At 43.0% G+C, this 15,452-nt stretch overlaps 1 protein-coding gene across 1 annotated transcript in view; it reads left to right on the top strand.

Annotated features, from left to right (window-relative positions):
• AP2M1 (adaptor related protein complex 2 subunit mu 1) overlaps nucleotides 1-15,452 on the top strand; it is a 29,971-nt gene that overhangs the window by 4,257 nt on the left and 10,262 nt on the right. Inside the window, exons 2-4 of the mRNA XM_082487250.1 lie at nucleotides 7,974-8,086; nucleotides 13,583-13,848; nucleotides 15,278-15,360. Coding sequence (XP_082343376.1) covers nucleotides 8,013-8,086; nucleotides 13,583-13,848; nucleotides 15,278-15,360 — 423 coding nt within the window. The 5' untranslated portion in view covers nucleotides 7,974-8,012. The remainder of the gene's footprint in view (nucleotides 1-7,973; nucleotides 8,087-13,582; nucleotides 13,849-15,277; nucleotides 15,361-15,452) is intronic.

Here is a 15,452-nt window from a genome sequence, read left to right as displayed (position 1 = left end):
TACAGTGGTGTCTTGTTACTGGTGTGATGTTATGGCTTCTCAAGTAGTGAGACCATGGGAGGCTAATGCACTGGACAAAGACTGGAGAGTTGGTATTGTTCACTGTGGTGTTTCTGGAAGAGTTGCTGCAGATACAAATCAACTGCTGCAGAGGGAACAAACTATACTTGTTAGTCCGTTCCTTATGTCTGCCTTCTTTAGTCTAAGAAAGCTCTGTGCTTTATGTTGTTCACTTTTCTACAGCTGTTCTAGGTCAGAAGCCACAAAAAGGCAATGGAAGTAGAAGGCTGGGCTCTTACATGCTGCAGGAGGGAGCTGCTGAATCCTCACTTGCTAAATGCAGGTTTAGTGTATCATCTCGCTAGGTAGCTCCCAGTTCAGCCAGTTGTTACATCCCAGAATGAGAAGCTGCTGATAGCCCAGCAACAGGATCCGGCTGCCTGAGCCTGTGCTCCTGACTGCACCCACACATTCCAAGTGTGTGGCACAATGTAGGTCTGATGGCTTTTGCAGAACCACCTGTCTTTAGGTCAGACCTAATAAATGGAGCATTTTCTGTCTGTGATAGAATCAGTGGACAAAAGCAGATTTTGAGATACTGTACTTTATTGTGTCCTTATCTTTCTCTGGGCTCCCCTGGTGATGGTCTGCAGCTGACCTGCTGCAGCCTGGCTCCTGGGGCTTTCTCTAATGTGTCATGATGATTTGAGAGAGGGATGCTCCTTAATGCACATCTCCTCCACAGCATGAGTGGTGACATAATTTGAGATGGGTATGTCCGAGTCTTTTAAGAAGGTGCATGTTACCCTGTCAGTCATTGTAGGTCCAGCTAATCCTGCTGCTTTTCAGTTATGTAACTCCTGAAATGCATTCAAATCCACATCCCAGCATTTTGTTTTTAGATATGTTCTTTTTTTGTAGCTGGCTGTCTTAATGTTGTAACTTTGCAACAGTTGCTATAAAGGTGTATCTTAATGCTCTCATTTTCACTTGAGTGAATAGGTGTTCTGGAAAGGCATTTCTGTGTCGCCTTAAGTCCTCTTGGGTATATAAGCATGTATAAGTGTGTGGTCTGTCTGTGATAGTCTTTCATGATCCTTCTCCTTTCTATTTATGGGTTGAAATAGAAGTATATGGGAATGCAAATACTTGACAGCAGAATAGGAAGTGTACTGGCCTTAGGTATTTGTAGGAGCAGCATTCAGATGTTGGATTTCACTCCCACCCCAGTAGCTAGCTGCTTGAAGAATGCAAAGTGTATTGGGAGAGGTCTGTTGTTCCTAAATTAAGGCGATTAGTCACCAACTGGTGTGAGTTTCACATACATGTGGATCTTCTCTGTACCTTAACTAGAATAAATGCATCCATACTGTAACTAGAAAACAGGGGTGTAGCTAGCAGTGCGGAGCGGGTCGCCATATGCTCAAGCTAGTGAGACAGAAGGAGCAGAGCTGCAAAGCTCTGAAAATGCAGTTGATAAACCATTAACCCAAAGGCTTCAGCTAGAGTCAACTGGGTTTCCAGGCACTTAATGATAAACAGTTGAAGAAGTGACGGGCATTGCTCTTAAACTGTGTCTTGCAATGAGCTGTTAGCCTGAGGAAACTCAAAAAACAGTGCAGGGCAAGCTCCTTAGAAAAGGCTGACTGTGGAGAGGAGCAGAATGAGTCATTGAAAGCTGATTGAGCAATGCTGGGAAGCTTTCTGAGTCATGTCGCTTATGCACAGTGAGCAGATGAACCCATCTCCTGTGGTGGATTTCTTGTTCTGGGGCCTTCTGATTCCAGCAGCTGTGAGTCACTGAATGTCAGTCTCAAATTAATTTGAGCCCTGTTCCCTGCAGTTCTTAACCATTGCAAGCACTAGGATCTTTCGTTTTCAAAGCTGATCTGAAAAGTATTCATTATTTAAAAATGTGTAGAAGATCATACCAAGTTTGAACTGTAGCACTAAAAACCTCATTCTAGTCGCAGCGTAACCTTGAAATATTTGAAACAAGTATCTGTGAAACTTGTACCGAAACACAAATGAGGATCAAAACAAAGCAGGCTTATTTTCACTGGAGCCACTTAAAGGAGAGCCATTGTCATCTTAAAGAGCCATTCTTCTTGCTAAGCTTTAAGCAACTTTCTTTTGCATGCTGCCCTTTGTATAGCTTTCCTCTCATCTGTTCATATATCTCTGGGCTAGTCATTCTACCTCTTGAGTTTCCAGCTGTGTGGACATGCTCCCTTAGCTGATGGAAGTAACTCTGTGGTGAGGAGGGAGTGTGGTCACTCTCATCTTGTGTCTGGGAGGGATGTAATGCAAGGCTTGAGCAAAAGACTGAAATGTTGTCAGTGTTCCCTGAACTTCCATTGTGTGCAAACCTGGTGAAGGCTGAGTGAGAGAACAACACTGCACTAAACCGAACTTGCAATAAGCTGTGTTGATGCAGTTTTTCTACCAATGCTTGTGATGCTTGGAATTCTTCTATGTGCTGGGCTGCAGAAGTCAAGCAGAGCAAGGAAGATCTACTTATAATTGTGTTAAATACCTTGTGCACTTGAGACCTCTTTGGTTCCTGATCTTGTTAGATGACAGTGGAGCAAGAGGTTTATATTGTGTGTGTCCTTCGGCTGCTGCAGGGACCTGATGGATAGCTGGTACACTTGGGTTAGTAATCTAAAACAGTTTCCTATATTCATTGCCCTTAGCCCATGTGACTTTGCTTGGTACCTGGAAACATGTTACCAATGTCTGACACAGATAGGTAAATTGCACTTAAGTGGGAATTTGGGTTTAATCTGTGGAGCTGTAGAATTGAGGGTTTTTCAGGCTTGAGGAGACTTATAACTGGCATGGAGGCAAGCTGCTACTACATGTGAAATAATGCTCATGGCTGTCTCCCTGGTATGTTTATGCTGGTAGGCTGCCATCATAAAACAAACTGGCAGAATGGTCCCGATTCTGTGGCTAAATCTGTAATAAGTGAACTTGCCGCCTTAAGTGTTAACCAGGGGTTCACACAGCACAAAGCCAGTCCCTTTCTGACTTCAAGCAAGTTGCTCAGTATTGAGTTGCATTACCAATGTAGCCTGGCTAGTACGCATCAGCTGGTTGACAGCAAATCTCTCTGCATGCTCTGATTTCATAGCAAATGAGGATTGGGAATAAGAGCAGTCCTGGACAGTAGTCGGAGTGGGGTGTAGATATGAGGGTATTCAGAATAGTAAGGGCAAAGTAGGCCAAAAATGGCAGAGGGGTGCAGTGGTGGGAGTATAAAATGGCATGCTAATTTCAAGGTACATAAAGGTACAATAGTGCATATAGCAGGTAGGTGGATTAGGGAGCAAAGGCAATTATAGCTTCACCTGTAATGTGGTTAATCACCTTGAAGACAGAATTCAATGTGATCTTGGAGTTACGATAGTTGATTAAATCATTAGCTTCTTGCTGAGTGGTGGTTTAAAAACTTAAGTCAAACATTGAGAACCATTAGGAAAAGATCAAAGCAGGAAATGTATGATTGTCATATTGTCTATACATGGTTTGCTTATATCTTGAATAAGGCGCAGTTTTGCATTCACTTCCAGAAGGAGAATGTTTAGAGGAGGGCACTGAGAAAGACCAAAGCATAAAGCAGTTTCCTTGTGAAGGGTGACTGAGTAAGGTGGGGAGCATCTCTTTCTGGTAAAGGCGCAATGAAGGCAGTGGAGAATATCTGCAAAATCCCGAGCGGGCTGGAGATAGATTATGGGGGCTAGTTCTTAATTGCTTCTTCCTGCACTTGAACTGGAGGCCATTAAACAAAGCTGAGGGAAGGAAGAAAAAGTGGGCTTAAAGAGGGTGTTTTATACAGTGGTTATAAAATCGTAGACTTTTTTTTCTGCCATGGGATGCTGCTGATGCAGAGATTTGAGAGGAAAATGGGAAAATGCTTTAAAGAGATCCATTGAGACTTCTAAAATAAACAAGCCATTGCAAGAGGATCTCCTGGGGAGTGTTTTCTTGACCTGTCCTTACTGTTACCTGACTGTCCCTTCATTGCTGATGTCAGAGACAAGACACTGAGGTAACAGATCTGCAGTATGAACCATTGTGTCTCTTAAATGTGCAAATGAAGCTAGTTAGGTTAGGAGCTAACTGTGCCTAGAAAGTTTTAAGTCTGAACTTGGCTCCCAGTATATCTGTATAAGGGAGAAGTCTAGCATTTCTTTGCATTGACAAATAGTTTTTTAAAGACTAGAAGTACTTTAATCGTGCTGTATCTACTCTCCATCTAACATGTTTTTACTAACATATAAGATAGGCAGCAGTCACCTGCTTGCTTCATGTTGTAATGCAATTAAAAATGCTGATATTTTTGCCTGTAACTCAAGTGAAGCTATTGCAGAATATGATTCTCTAACATATGAGAAATCATAGCCTCATTATTTCAATCAACACTTAAAGTTTGTAGATCTTTCTAAGAGAAGGCTTTTAATTTCCATCTTAAAGCTTGGTCTGCAGTCTCCTACATGTTTTCTAGAAATGTAGTAAATATTCAGATCAGCACTTTTTTTTGGAAAGCAATTGGCTTGTCATGCTAGCAAGAGGCTTTGTCTTATATATGCTGTGTGTCTGATCCTGTTGGTCATCAAAGCAGATGTTTCCTTTATGCTTAAAATAGTGAAACAAATAACTTAAGCAGCATTAAAACCCAAGAGGGAGATTATTTTTTTTTTTTTTTTTTTAAGATGAGGATGTGCTTTCTAGGAATCTTCTGGAAAGGGTTTGTGGGATTCATATGATCCAGCTTTGCCAGTTGCATAAGCTTCCAGGAAACTATTCTGTGCAATGTAAGTCTCAAAGAGGGTGCAGGAACTCTTCTTCACCTTTGGTAGCAGTTGTCAGTCTCTGAATGTGGAAGTTAGCACTGTAGCAGTCTGAAAACACATCCTTGTCTCTTATCTGGAATGAAAAAGTACTAATTAGGAAAGAATTTCCTAGAGCGGGTAACAAGTTGCTTTCATTGTCATAATGGTACTCTTTTCTTTCTCTTTTTTTCCCCATCATTTGGCCTGTGTGAATGACCTTTCAAATGTTTGCTGAATTGACTTCAGCATCTGCCAGACTTACTTGTTGAGCAACTATATTCAAACATATATTCTCCATGTTTTGAGTTCTAGCCCTGCATGTTAACTTTCAGTGGCCTCCTGCATGCCTGTTAGGGCTGTGTGTGTTTCATGTAAGTAGTCATGAGTTTGTGATACAGCCAGTTCCTTAAATTCAAGAACCTAGTTTTGTTCTGTTGACCAACAGGATTGTCTCTGTCTTCTGGCATGGGGATGCTGGCCTTGCTGCCAGCTATACTGTATAGCCTTGGTCCCCTTATGTGGGGCTTTTTCCACTCTGTGACCACATGGGAATCTCAGACTGTATCCTGCCTGTGTCTTAATAGGTTTGGTTACAGAGACTTATCCTGGAAGTAAGTGAAGTACTTGCGTCCTGAAGTTATAAAGTGTCACTAATGGGGAATGGAAGAAAAACATACTTGAAAACTTACTTTGTGCTAGATGGAGTCTCAGACATCAAAAAAATGTTGATGACAGTGCCACATGAAGCCACTGACAAGTGGCAGGAGGCAGCCTGTTAATAGCTAGAGACACTCAACCATCAGAATGTGGGAGTAAAAGCCAGGAAGCTCACTATTGAGCTTTGGGAAAACTGCTCGTCTGTCTGTTTCTCGCTATTTTGACTTAACAACTGACTTCTTGATTCTTTTTTTTTCCTTTCTTTTTCCTTTTAATGAGCAGAAGCAGCCATCTGGTAGCTGAAGACCCATAGAAGAGAAATATGTGTAATGTTACTCTCTGAGGACTCACTAGGTGTAGCTAAAAATGTTGATGTAAAGGATTACGAAATTTAAAGCTTCTTTTTTGTCTTTCTGAAATTAAAAGTAGAGGCTGCATTTTATAAGTGTTTTTCCAGCACAGAGCTCACTTCTGCAGTAGTCCCTTCAAATAGACAGCTACTTTAGTTTCTTGAATGTAACTTCTGGAGGATACGTTACTGTTAATACTTCAGACTTCTATCTTGGAAGTCCTTTTGTCCCTGAGATGTGTTTTGCTTCTGGGTTGTTTTTTTTTCCTGACCTTTGAGATGATCTGAGGCTAGGTCACTCTAACTTCATTTTTGCTGTGTTCCTGAGCAAACACATATCGGTTCGCTGTCAGCATCTGTCTCTAGGCTAGCCTCTCCCTATCCTTTCCACCCATCCCAGACAAGTGGGTGTAGGCTAACCCACCCTAACAGCAGTGTGGAGATGGTTGGTTATCTAATGCTCTGCAGTGCCAAAGCTGAGAAATGTCTATGTGATCATCCCAAGACCTAGTCACAAGGCTTGCCCTATCGAAGTTGTAGTGCTTTTCTCTGGTCAAAGCCAACCAAGCAGCTGCTAGAGTGGGTATCATGACTTGGACTTCAGTGAGTAGGAGTGCATAGGACTACAGAAAGGGGATCTGTGAAGTAGCTGTGTACTTAAAAAAAAAAAAAAAATCTTCTACGTCAATAATGTCTACCAGCTTTATAGCTCTCTTCAAAACAATCTTCCTTTGAAGAAACAGAAGATGAGGAGTTTAAGAGGGTAACTTCTGAGGCACTAACCCCCAGTTAAAGTAGGTTATGGTTGAGATTTCCGACTCCAATGGCACCTTGTAGCCAGACTGCTTCTCAGTTTGGACTCTGAAGTGTTATTCAGTACTGCTGCTAGTGATCAGGAAAGGCTGTAACGTGGCTGTAGAAAAATTATGTAAAAGCGGTAATAAGCCAAGGTGCGCTTGCTGCTGAGAACCCCCTGCTGTACAGTGATAGCCTTGGTGACATCTCAAACACTTGAGTGAACTGCGTGTAAAAAGACTTAACTGTGAATTGCAGCTGACTTGTATATTGGTCACTGGGCAGATAGACACTTTACAGTAGAGATAAAGGGTCTTTGATTTGCTTGTAGTTCCAGGCCTGTGTTTTTTCTCGCATTGAAGCAATAGGCCAGGTACTACTAATACTTGAGGCTTGATCCATCCGTGCTGATGAATGGAATGAGAAGTAAGCCTGTGTCTACTTCAGTGCTAATTTTTTAAGCTTCAGTCCTAGTTACAAATTGCAGTTGCATGTGTTATAGGCTGCATGGTAGCTGTATGTATGCACTTAGACCTAAGCTCTCAAGTTGCTTCAGACAAGCTCAGGAGTTGCTCAGGAGTTACTCAGCTGGGTCTCTGTCAGGATTCCTGCCATGGCTCCTTAGGTCTGGAATAAGGCAGTTGGTTCCCAGTGGGCTTCCTCGTTGTGTCCTTGTTATGGTGTGCCCCTGAGGAGCAGTTCTGCAGCAAACGAGGCAGTGCTGATCTGGAGAGACTGGCATGTAGTTAGGGCTTAGGTCCACTGTGGTACATACAGTCTATACTGTGCATTGGGAACACGTGCTTTTCCATATAAAACCCCAGCAGATCAAAAGGTATAATCTATAATTGCAGTAGTAAGGCTGCTTCCCTCTTCAAAGCAAAACACTGGTTCTAATAGTCCTTTGTAAGTAAGGTGCTCTGAACATTCCCCTCCATGATGTAAGCATGAGGCAGGCAGCAACTTTCATCATCCAGGCTGCTCCCAAGTCTCTGTCTGCCCTACTGGACCTCAGCCATGTGCTACCCTAGCCAGATGTAACAAGATAAATTAAATGAAGTAGCCCACACCATCAGACTTCCAGGAACATCTCTGAGCATGCCCTCCACTTGTCCCTCCCTGCAAGCTGCTGGAGTTCATTACTCCTGTGGCATCAAGATGTGTGCTATCAGGTCCTTATCCCCACAGGTATTGTAAGAATTGTCTTCTGGTCGAGCATATGTGTGACAAAAGGTGTCTGTGCCCTGGCTAATAGCCAGCAGGTGTCAAAGTCTATGCATGCTGTAGTGCTTGTTGCCATGCAGCCTACTGATGTATGCCCTCTCTTGCTTCAGGTCTTAAGCAACATGGGAAGAGAAGACTAAAGTTCCATCATGATCGGAGGCTTATTCATCTATAATCATAAAGGAGAGGTTTTAATCTCTCGAGTCTACAGGGATGACATTGGGTAAGTGCTTCTGTTGCATCCCTGGTCTTTGCATTTCTGTCTCATTTTGGTGCGAACAACAACCCAGAGCTGCTTTCTTCTGCATTAGCTGTGCATGCATGTAAGACTGCAACTCAACTTGCTTCTCTAGGCTTAGTTCAGGGGAAAAAAAAATTGTTAAACCCTGGTCACCTACAGATGGTAATAAAGGATGACCTGCAGGCAAACCTGAGACTTTCTTTTAGAGGGTAGAGATCTGGCTGTTATTTCAAATGCTTCAGCAGCATGGACTGCCGCTGCGGGAGTCTACCAGCTTCACTGCAATCGTTAAAACTTTATGGGAGCAGTAATGTGGGAGCTGTCTGCCCCATACTACAACCAGGGCTCTGAATTAGTTTCAAATACAGATGTCTAGCATCAAGTACAGGCACGCAGAAGACTGTCTATGGTCTTGGAAAGCTATGTCTGCAAGCAGTCTCATAGTAACCACGGCTGTACACTTTAAGCTGGCATTCTGTCCCCCAACTTTGTATGGCAGCCTTGTATGTGAAAAGCTTTCATTCATTGGGTAATTAAAGTTGTGGGAAGCACTGAAAGCCTTCAGTAGCTTGTAGGCGTCTTGTTGTACTTTACGCAAGTATTAGGATGCTTTCTTAGGCTGGATCTGTACAATCCTAAGGCTGCTAGTTCCCAGAAGGGACCTTACTGAAAATTTGGTGTCTTAAAGGCTGTGGATAGTGCTATAAAGAACCCGATACTGAGTGATGCTGCTGCTTGTATGGAAAACCTTAACTGGCTTTCTTGCACAACGCTGCTCTGGCTAGTGAGTTTTCATTAGTGTTAGGCATTAGGTGGAAGTTAGTAATTGAAGTTAACAGAGTTAAGACATAGCTAATGGAAGCAGGGCTGTGGTAGGTGGTAATTCAAAGTCCAATGAGAGAGATCCTTCTGGACAGTTTAGGAAAAAATTGTTTGTACCAGGTCTCCACAATGAATAGTGGTAGGATGTGCAGTGAATTACTTTTTGCCATGAATTACAAAAAGTTGTCAAGCCAGTCTGCGTTCAGACTGCTGTAGTCTGAAGAGTGTATCCCTTCTGGTTCTGGATTGTGTAGTGGGGGTCAAGTTGAGGTAGAACTAGTAGCTAGTCAAGGCTTGCACTGTTTCATCGATGGAGTAGCAGTCAACACAGTGTCTGTAATAAGGTTTCACCTAGTGAGCTTTAAATCTCTTGACTTGTTCTCAGTCAACTAAGGCAGAATAAAGTAGCTGTTCTAAGGTTGACTGTTATTCCAGGACTTCCATGCAGAGTTGAGCCAAGGAAGCATTGTATTTCTGAGGCAGAAAACTGCTGGCTACAAAGTTTTGTCTCTCTTTTGCTGTACTAACTCATCTCAGTCTTGAATACTTGTTAGCTGAAGCTCTTCAGAGCAATTTGTATGCCAGATCTGACTTTGTAAAGTTCCGCTAATGAATAGGTGTCACAGTGACTGGGCCAAGCCAGTCTGGATTATAGATAAATTTTGAGAATATGCTGTGTGGGGGGCTAGGGACACTGTTACTGCAGTTTCTGGCAAAGCTATCTTTTTTGTGGCTTGCAACCTTAAAGTGCTTAAAGATAGTACTGTGCTTGAAGTGATACTTATCCAAGAAGGCCTTTTAATTTAAAGGGCATTTGACTGTGGAGATGTAAACTGGGGAGCGAAGTAGTTATTTTTAATGTAGTGACCTTTTATAGCTTTTTATCTTGGCTCATTCCTCTTGTAAAGTGAGTGACTTGTGTTCAGTATGTGATAAAGTACTTCCTGCCAGCTGGCCAGGCAAAACTAGAAAATGGGATTTCCTGCCTCATCCTATCTTAACTTTTTCATTTGGCAAAAGGTGCCAAAAAATGCAAGTGTGTTCTCTAGGACTTCAGGAGTCAGTGTTCCCTTGAGTGGAAATTCTCCATTCAGTTCCCATGACAGTGTCATTCTTGTGACTTACATGGAGCTGGTGGTGTCTATTAACCAAGCTTGCTCCTGAAGGTGTTGGATTCCTTCTGAAACAGGCCTTCAAACCTAGTTTGGATTTTTTTTAGATGTGTAACCTTATAAAACAAGTTGTCTTACAATGGCTGTGTCTCATCTTGTGGTATAATCAAGTAATTGAGAATCTTCAGCCATGTAGCAAGCAAGTGGAGTTGGATATCTGCCATTTCCTATTCTGAACACTACCATTAATACCAGGTCTGCTTAAAATCTTTTAGTATCCTAACCTTCAGAGGGAGGTAGAGAAAGGAATAGACATAATACTGTAGCTTATACTCAACCATGTAGGAGTTCTGTCTGTAATCAACCAACCAGGTGATAGATTTCTAGAACACTGTACAATTAATTCCTAAATGATAGATCTGAAGTGCTGATGGCTGAGCCCATCCAGCTTGTTGGGAGGTAGGTTGAATGGGAAACAAGCATAGCTGCTGCCTGTCTTCATGTGGGCTCTGAGTGACTGATCCTTAAGACTCCTTGGTCTTGGAACTTGCCTTTGGCATTCTGAAGCCTAGCCTCTGTGTTGGGGGAGAGATTAAAGGTTAGCTGTGGTTATAAGCCCTCTCCTTGCATAGTTTAAGGGTCTAAATAAGCACATGCTAGCTCAAATGTTAATGAGCAAAGTGACGGTCAATGAAGAAACCCTTCCCTTGACTTTGTTAAAGGCAGAAGTACCACAAAACTTACTTTCTTTGCTTGCAACTTAGAATGGCTTTAGTGCATGTAGTGCATTTATCCATATAGCAGCTAGCTGCATGCATAAGCAGCCTCTTAAAAAAAAAAAAAAAAGCGCTAAGTATTTAATTCAGGATACCATGGAAGGCTCTACTGTGATCTACAAGCGCCTTGTTCTTCAGTGACATAGTCATTGGGAGAACCTACCTGCATTTAAGAACGTAGCTATTTAATGAAAAAAAGCTATTTGAAACTAAGCAGCTTACATGACAAACTGCATGCACTTTAAATGTAACAGGCATTTGGTTTCTGAGCTTCTAATACATCACTTTGGCTTCATGGCTCTTGATCCTTAAGGAAAAAGTGCAAGCTGGATAGAGCAGCATCTGAATCTGCAGGATGTGCTGTATCTCTCCAGATGTGCTCCAGCTCTATCAAACTTGCTGTATTTTCTGTTGGCTGGGCCAAGCCAGAAAGCATCAACCCAAACAGCTTCAAAGGAGAAGTACTGTCATAGAAATGCCCGCTCAGACTTGCAGTCCTGTTCTGAGGCAGACTGGGAAGAAGATACCTGATACTCTGCAGTCCCCAGGCAATGCCTCAGATTGAGGCTTGGGGGTTTTCCCCCTCCAAGGCCTGCTACATGTATTAGCGGAGCAGATTGGGTATCACTGATGTGATACGGATATGGTTCCTCTGGACTAAATGCCCAGTTAGCCCTAAAATTCAGCCAAACACAAGTCTGTCCATGCTGGCAGCGTGACCATGGCATGTCAGTGTTGTACCTTGTGAGGGCTTCATTGCTGCCACAGCTTGTTACTGTCCATCCAATACCACCTTGGCCTTTGTGCCCAGGAGCAGGGGTGGGGGGGTGCTGTTTGGTCTCTCCTTATCTCTTTGGATTCATTGTGCCTTGTGTGTGTGTTTCTAACCCTTTCTCTTGTTGCTGTCACTCCTCCTTTCTCCGCTGGCGCCATTTCTGTCCATCCCATCTCATTGGCTGCTGTAGCAATAGGTAAGAGACGCGTGGTAGGCCATGACTGGCACTGCAGAGTGGGCAATTGGTGTACTAGAAAAGCTTCACTGACCTGAGGCTTTTCCTCTAGCATGCACCATTCTCGTTGCTGGTTCTGATACTAGTTCTAGTGGGTTAGAACTCGAGGCTGGGAGGGCTAATGCTCTGGAAAAAGCTGAGCTTTCCTTACAAGACTTACAGAAAGGGGAAAAATGGGGCTTTTAGGTATTGTTATTTTATAGCAGATTAAATTACTTTCTTATGGAAAAACTAAGGTAGTAATGAAATACTAATTTAACTCAAACTTGCAAACCTTATGGAGCAATAAAACCTGAAAAGTATTTGAAGGCCAGAATTTTGCTTATGAGGGAGTGTGTTTATTGATGAAGCTTCTACATATGTACTCAGACCTTCAAGGAGCAAGTGCCTGCTGTGGTAGCATGTGTTCCTTTGAATATCCTTTGTTTTCAAACTTGGAACCATCTTCTGGATTGTCGACAATCCTCAATGCTTATAAGCATTTGTATGCCTGTATCCTTGTTTGCAAGGATATTATTACTGTCTTCTCTCAAACATGATTCTACATAATCAGTACCATGGCCTTGATGCTGCAGTCAGAAGACCTCCTGTTCTACATACTGTCTAAGAGTACGAGTAATAAAGCACAACTAGATGAGTTTTGGCTTGGTGTGTAGACTATTGCTTTATGTCTCAGTCCTGTCATATAAAGCACTCGGGCTTCCTTCCTGTGTTCTTAGGATTGGTGGACTTCAACTTAATTTGGGAAGTTTATCCTGACTTATAGCTACAGGGTAAGGAAACTCTAGTGTGGAAGAGCTGGCATCCAGAATGCCACTCAGACATCCTTCTTTACCCAGGAGGGATTTGTTCCCTGTCACTAGGTATATAGACAGTTTGGATTAAAGATGGCAGCACTTAGGGGAAGCTTGCACAGCGCTTGCACAGCACTTCCTCAGCACTGTGCAGAACCTCTTTACTGTAAATGAGACTGGACCATCCAGTGCACGTAATGCAGTGCTGCTAGCACATTGCGCTGTGGGGACCCTAAGTCCATGTGCAAGAGACCTATTCTGAAGCCTAGCAGGCTTGAGAGGACATGTGTAACTGGAAAGCCAAAAATGTTCCTAATCCTGCTTGCTGCTTTGAGCCTGTCCTCTGTGGTGCCTGGGGTATGGAGGTGAGGTGGCTCTGGGAACTAAAGCTCCCTTTCATTGCCTACCTGGGTGCTGACTTCTGTCAGGTGACCTGGGTAGGTTTTGCTGGTTTTTTTGTTTTTTTTTTTTTTTTTTCCTCAGTGGTATGTCTGGGAGGAACTGACATTGACAGATATCTTGGGAGACTACAGCTTGCTTTGGGGCAAAAGTACAAAGGACTGGGCATGCAGAGTAGACAGTAACTGTTAGTCAAAACTGGGCTGCTCTTTGAGCTATAGCTGCTACTGTGTTTGTTCCCAGCTACGGCAATCAATCGGGAGTGCTAACAAAATTAATTGAAAGGAAGGTTCCTTTGCCATCTGATTCCAGATGGAGGTCAGCCTCTCCAGAGCTCCTTAGAGACCAGTAGTGCTCTGTCTCTCCTTTAGTTTGTGCAGAATTAAATGACTAACTCTGCTCAGAGCCTTCACTTACCTCTCTCAGGAAGGGTGCCTGGGGATGTCTCTAAGTGAGCTTGGTGTATGTAGTTCAGTGTCTGACTGTAATCACATAAGCAGAACTATGCAGCCAGCTTGTTTTCACGTATGCTGTGCTAACTTATCTTTTGGTGATGATCTCGTAGGCGGAATGCCGTTGACGCCTTCCGTGTCAATGTCATCCATGCACGGCAGCAGGTACGCTCGCCTGTCACCAACATCGCCCGCACGAGTTTCTTCCATGTCAAGCGTTCCAACATCTGGCTGGCTGCTGTCACCAAGCAGAATGTCAACGCTGCCATGGTATTCGAGTTTCTTTACAAGATGTGTGACGTGATGACTGCCTACTTCGGGAAGATCAGTGAGGAGAACATAAAGAACAACTTCGTGCTGATTTATGAGCTACTGGATGGTGAGATGTTTCCCTTATTTTTTTATGTGATAGTGCACTTGGTTGGTCTAAAAACATTAGCTTGGTTTGATGTAGTAATAATCCTTGAAGTATTCTTAACATGTGTGACTGAGTTCAGAATTACTTGTTCTGCTTTCTAATGCCACCTGTACTGTAACTGTAGGTAACATCTCAAGCCCGTAGCCTTCTGTTGAAGGCTTTCTGAAGTGTTAAGGGCTGCACACTTGTATAAATGAGGCAGCTGCTATTGGACTACAGCTTCTGAGTGGATCCTGTGTAGATGTAGGGCTATCATTACACTGAGGTATATAAAGAGGGCTATCATTAGCACCTCTAAGGCCAGCCATCCTAGCTAGTGCCCAGATGGCTCTATGTATGTATGGTAGCAGTCACCCCACACTACAGTTGGTTGCCACTTTTGGGTTGCCTCTTGGGGGCAGTTCTGAGACAAAAGGAAATTGATAAAACCCAAACTGCTCTATCCCAGCCCTACCTCCCCCAGTGATACAGCTCCAAATTTCACCATAAAATAATAACACAGTGTCGCTTCAGCTGCTCATGATAGCAGCCTGTCTGTGGAGATTGCCCTTGAGCTGTCCCTGTTTCACATAACATGAGCGCTTTGTATTAGTTATGGTTCAATTTGTTTTCCAGACAAGGCGCCACATGTGTTGTGTCCTGGGAATCTTAGCCAAGGGTCACAGTGACTGATGGTTTCTCTCTTTCCCTCTGGCCAGATCAAGAGACTGCTGTTTCTCTGCTTTGGTCAGTCACTGCTGTCTCCTGGTAGGCACAGTGATACCAAAACCTGTCAGTGTGCCATTACTCAGTATTCATGTTAGTGGTCGTCTTTCTCCTCTAGATCTCTTCTGGGTTGTTCCCTTCCTCTTTGAGTGGAATGGGTGTTAAGTGCACTAGCTGTCTGTAGCTAACATCTGTTTCTCTCCCACACTGATCATCTTGCTGTGCCACTCCTCTGCTGGTTGTTTTTTTTTGAGGTTTTGATTTTTATTACATCTTCATATGAAAATCAAAACCTAAAGAAAATGCTGTGAAGATAGATTTGTTATGTTGTTGGATTGTCTCTTTATTGTCCTCTGGATGTTTTTGGAAAAAATCATCAATGTACCCTGTGGATATGGCTAGACTAGGTGATATTTAGTCCTGAAGTGCAGTTGTATTTAAACAGCAAATTCATCAGTTGAACAGTTTTTCCATCACCTCTCCTCTCCAAAATACTGAACAGGGAAGTCAATTTATCAAGCTGTTTCTTTTCCCTTGGTAAGGTACGCTCCAGCAACTTATCCAGAAATTTAATGTGTAAGCAGTGTCTGTGCACTAATTGGCGCTCTCCTGATAGGATTTGTTAGCATGGTTGGCATGTTTATACCTTGCAGCTCTGAATTAACCTTCTTTTACCCTTCTGTAGAAATCCTGGACTTTGGCTATCCTCAGAACTCTGAAACAGGGGCCCTGAAGACCTTCATCACTCAGCAAGGCATCAAGAGTCAGGTAACCAGAAGAATCCGGGGTACAGCACTGTTCTGCAGTTCATTTTCTGGAAGCCTGTTCAAGAAAGTGCAATCTTAATTACCAGCTAACCA

Source organism: Vanellus vanellus, assembly GCF_965231255.1.
Source record: "Vanellus vanellus genome assembly, chromosome: 8".
NCBI lineage: Eukaryota > Metazoa > Chordata > Aves > Charadriiformes > Charadriidae > Vanellus > Vanellus vanellus.
The sequence above is the reverse complement of the archived record's forward strand: the minus strand, read 5'-3'. Positions and strand labels throughout refer to the sequence as shown.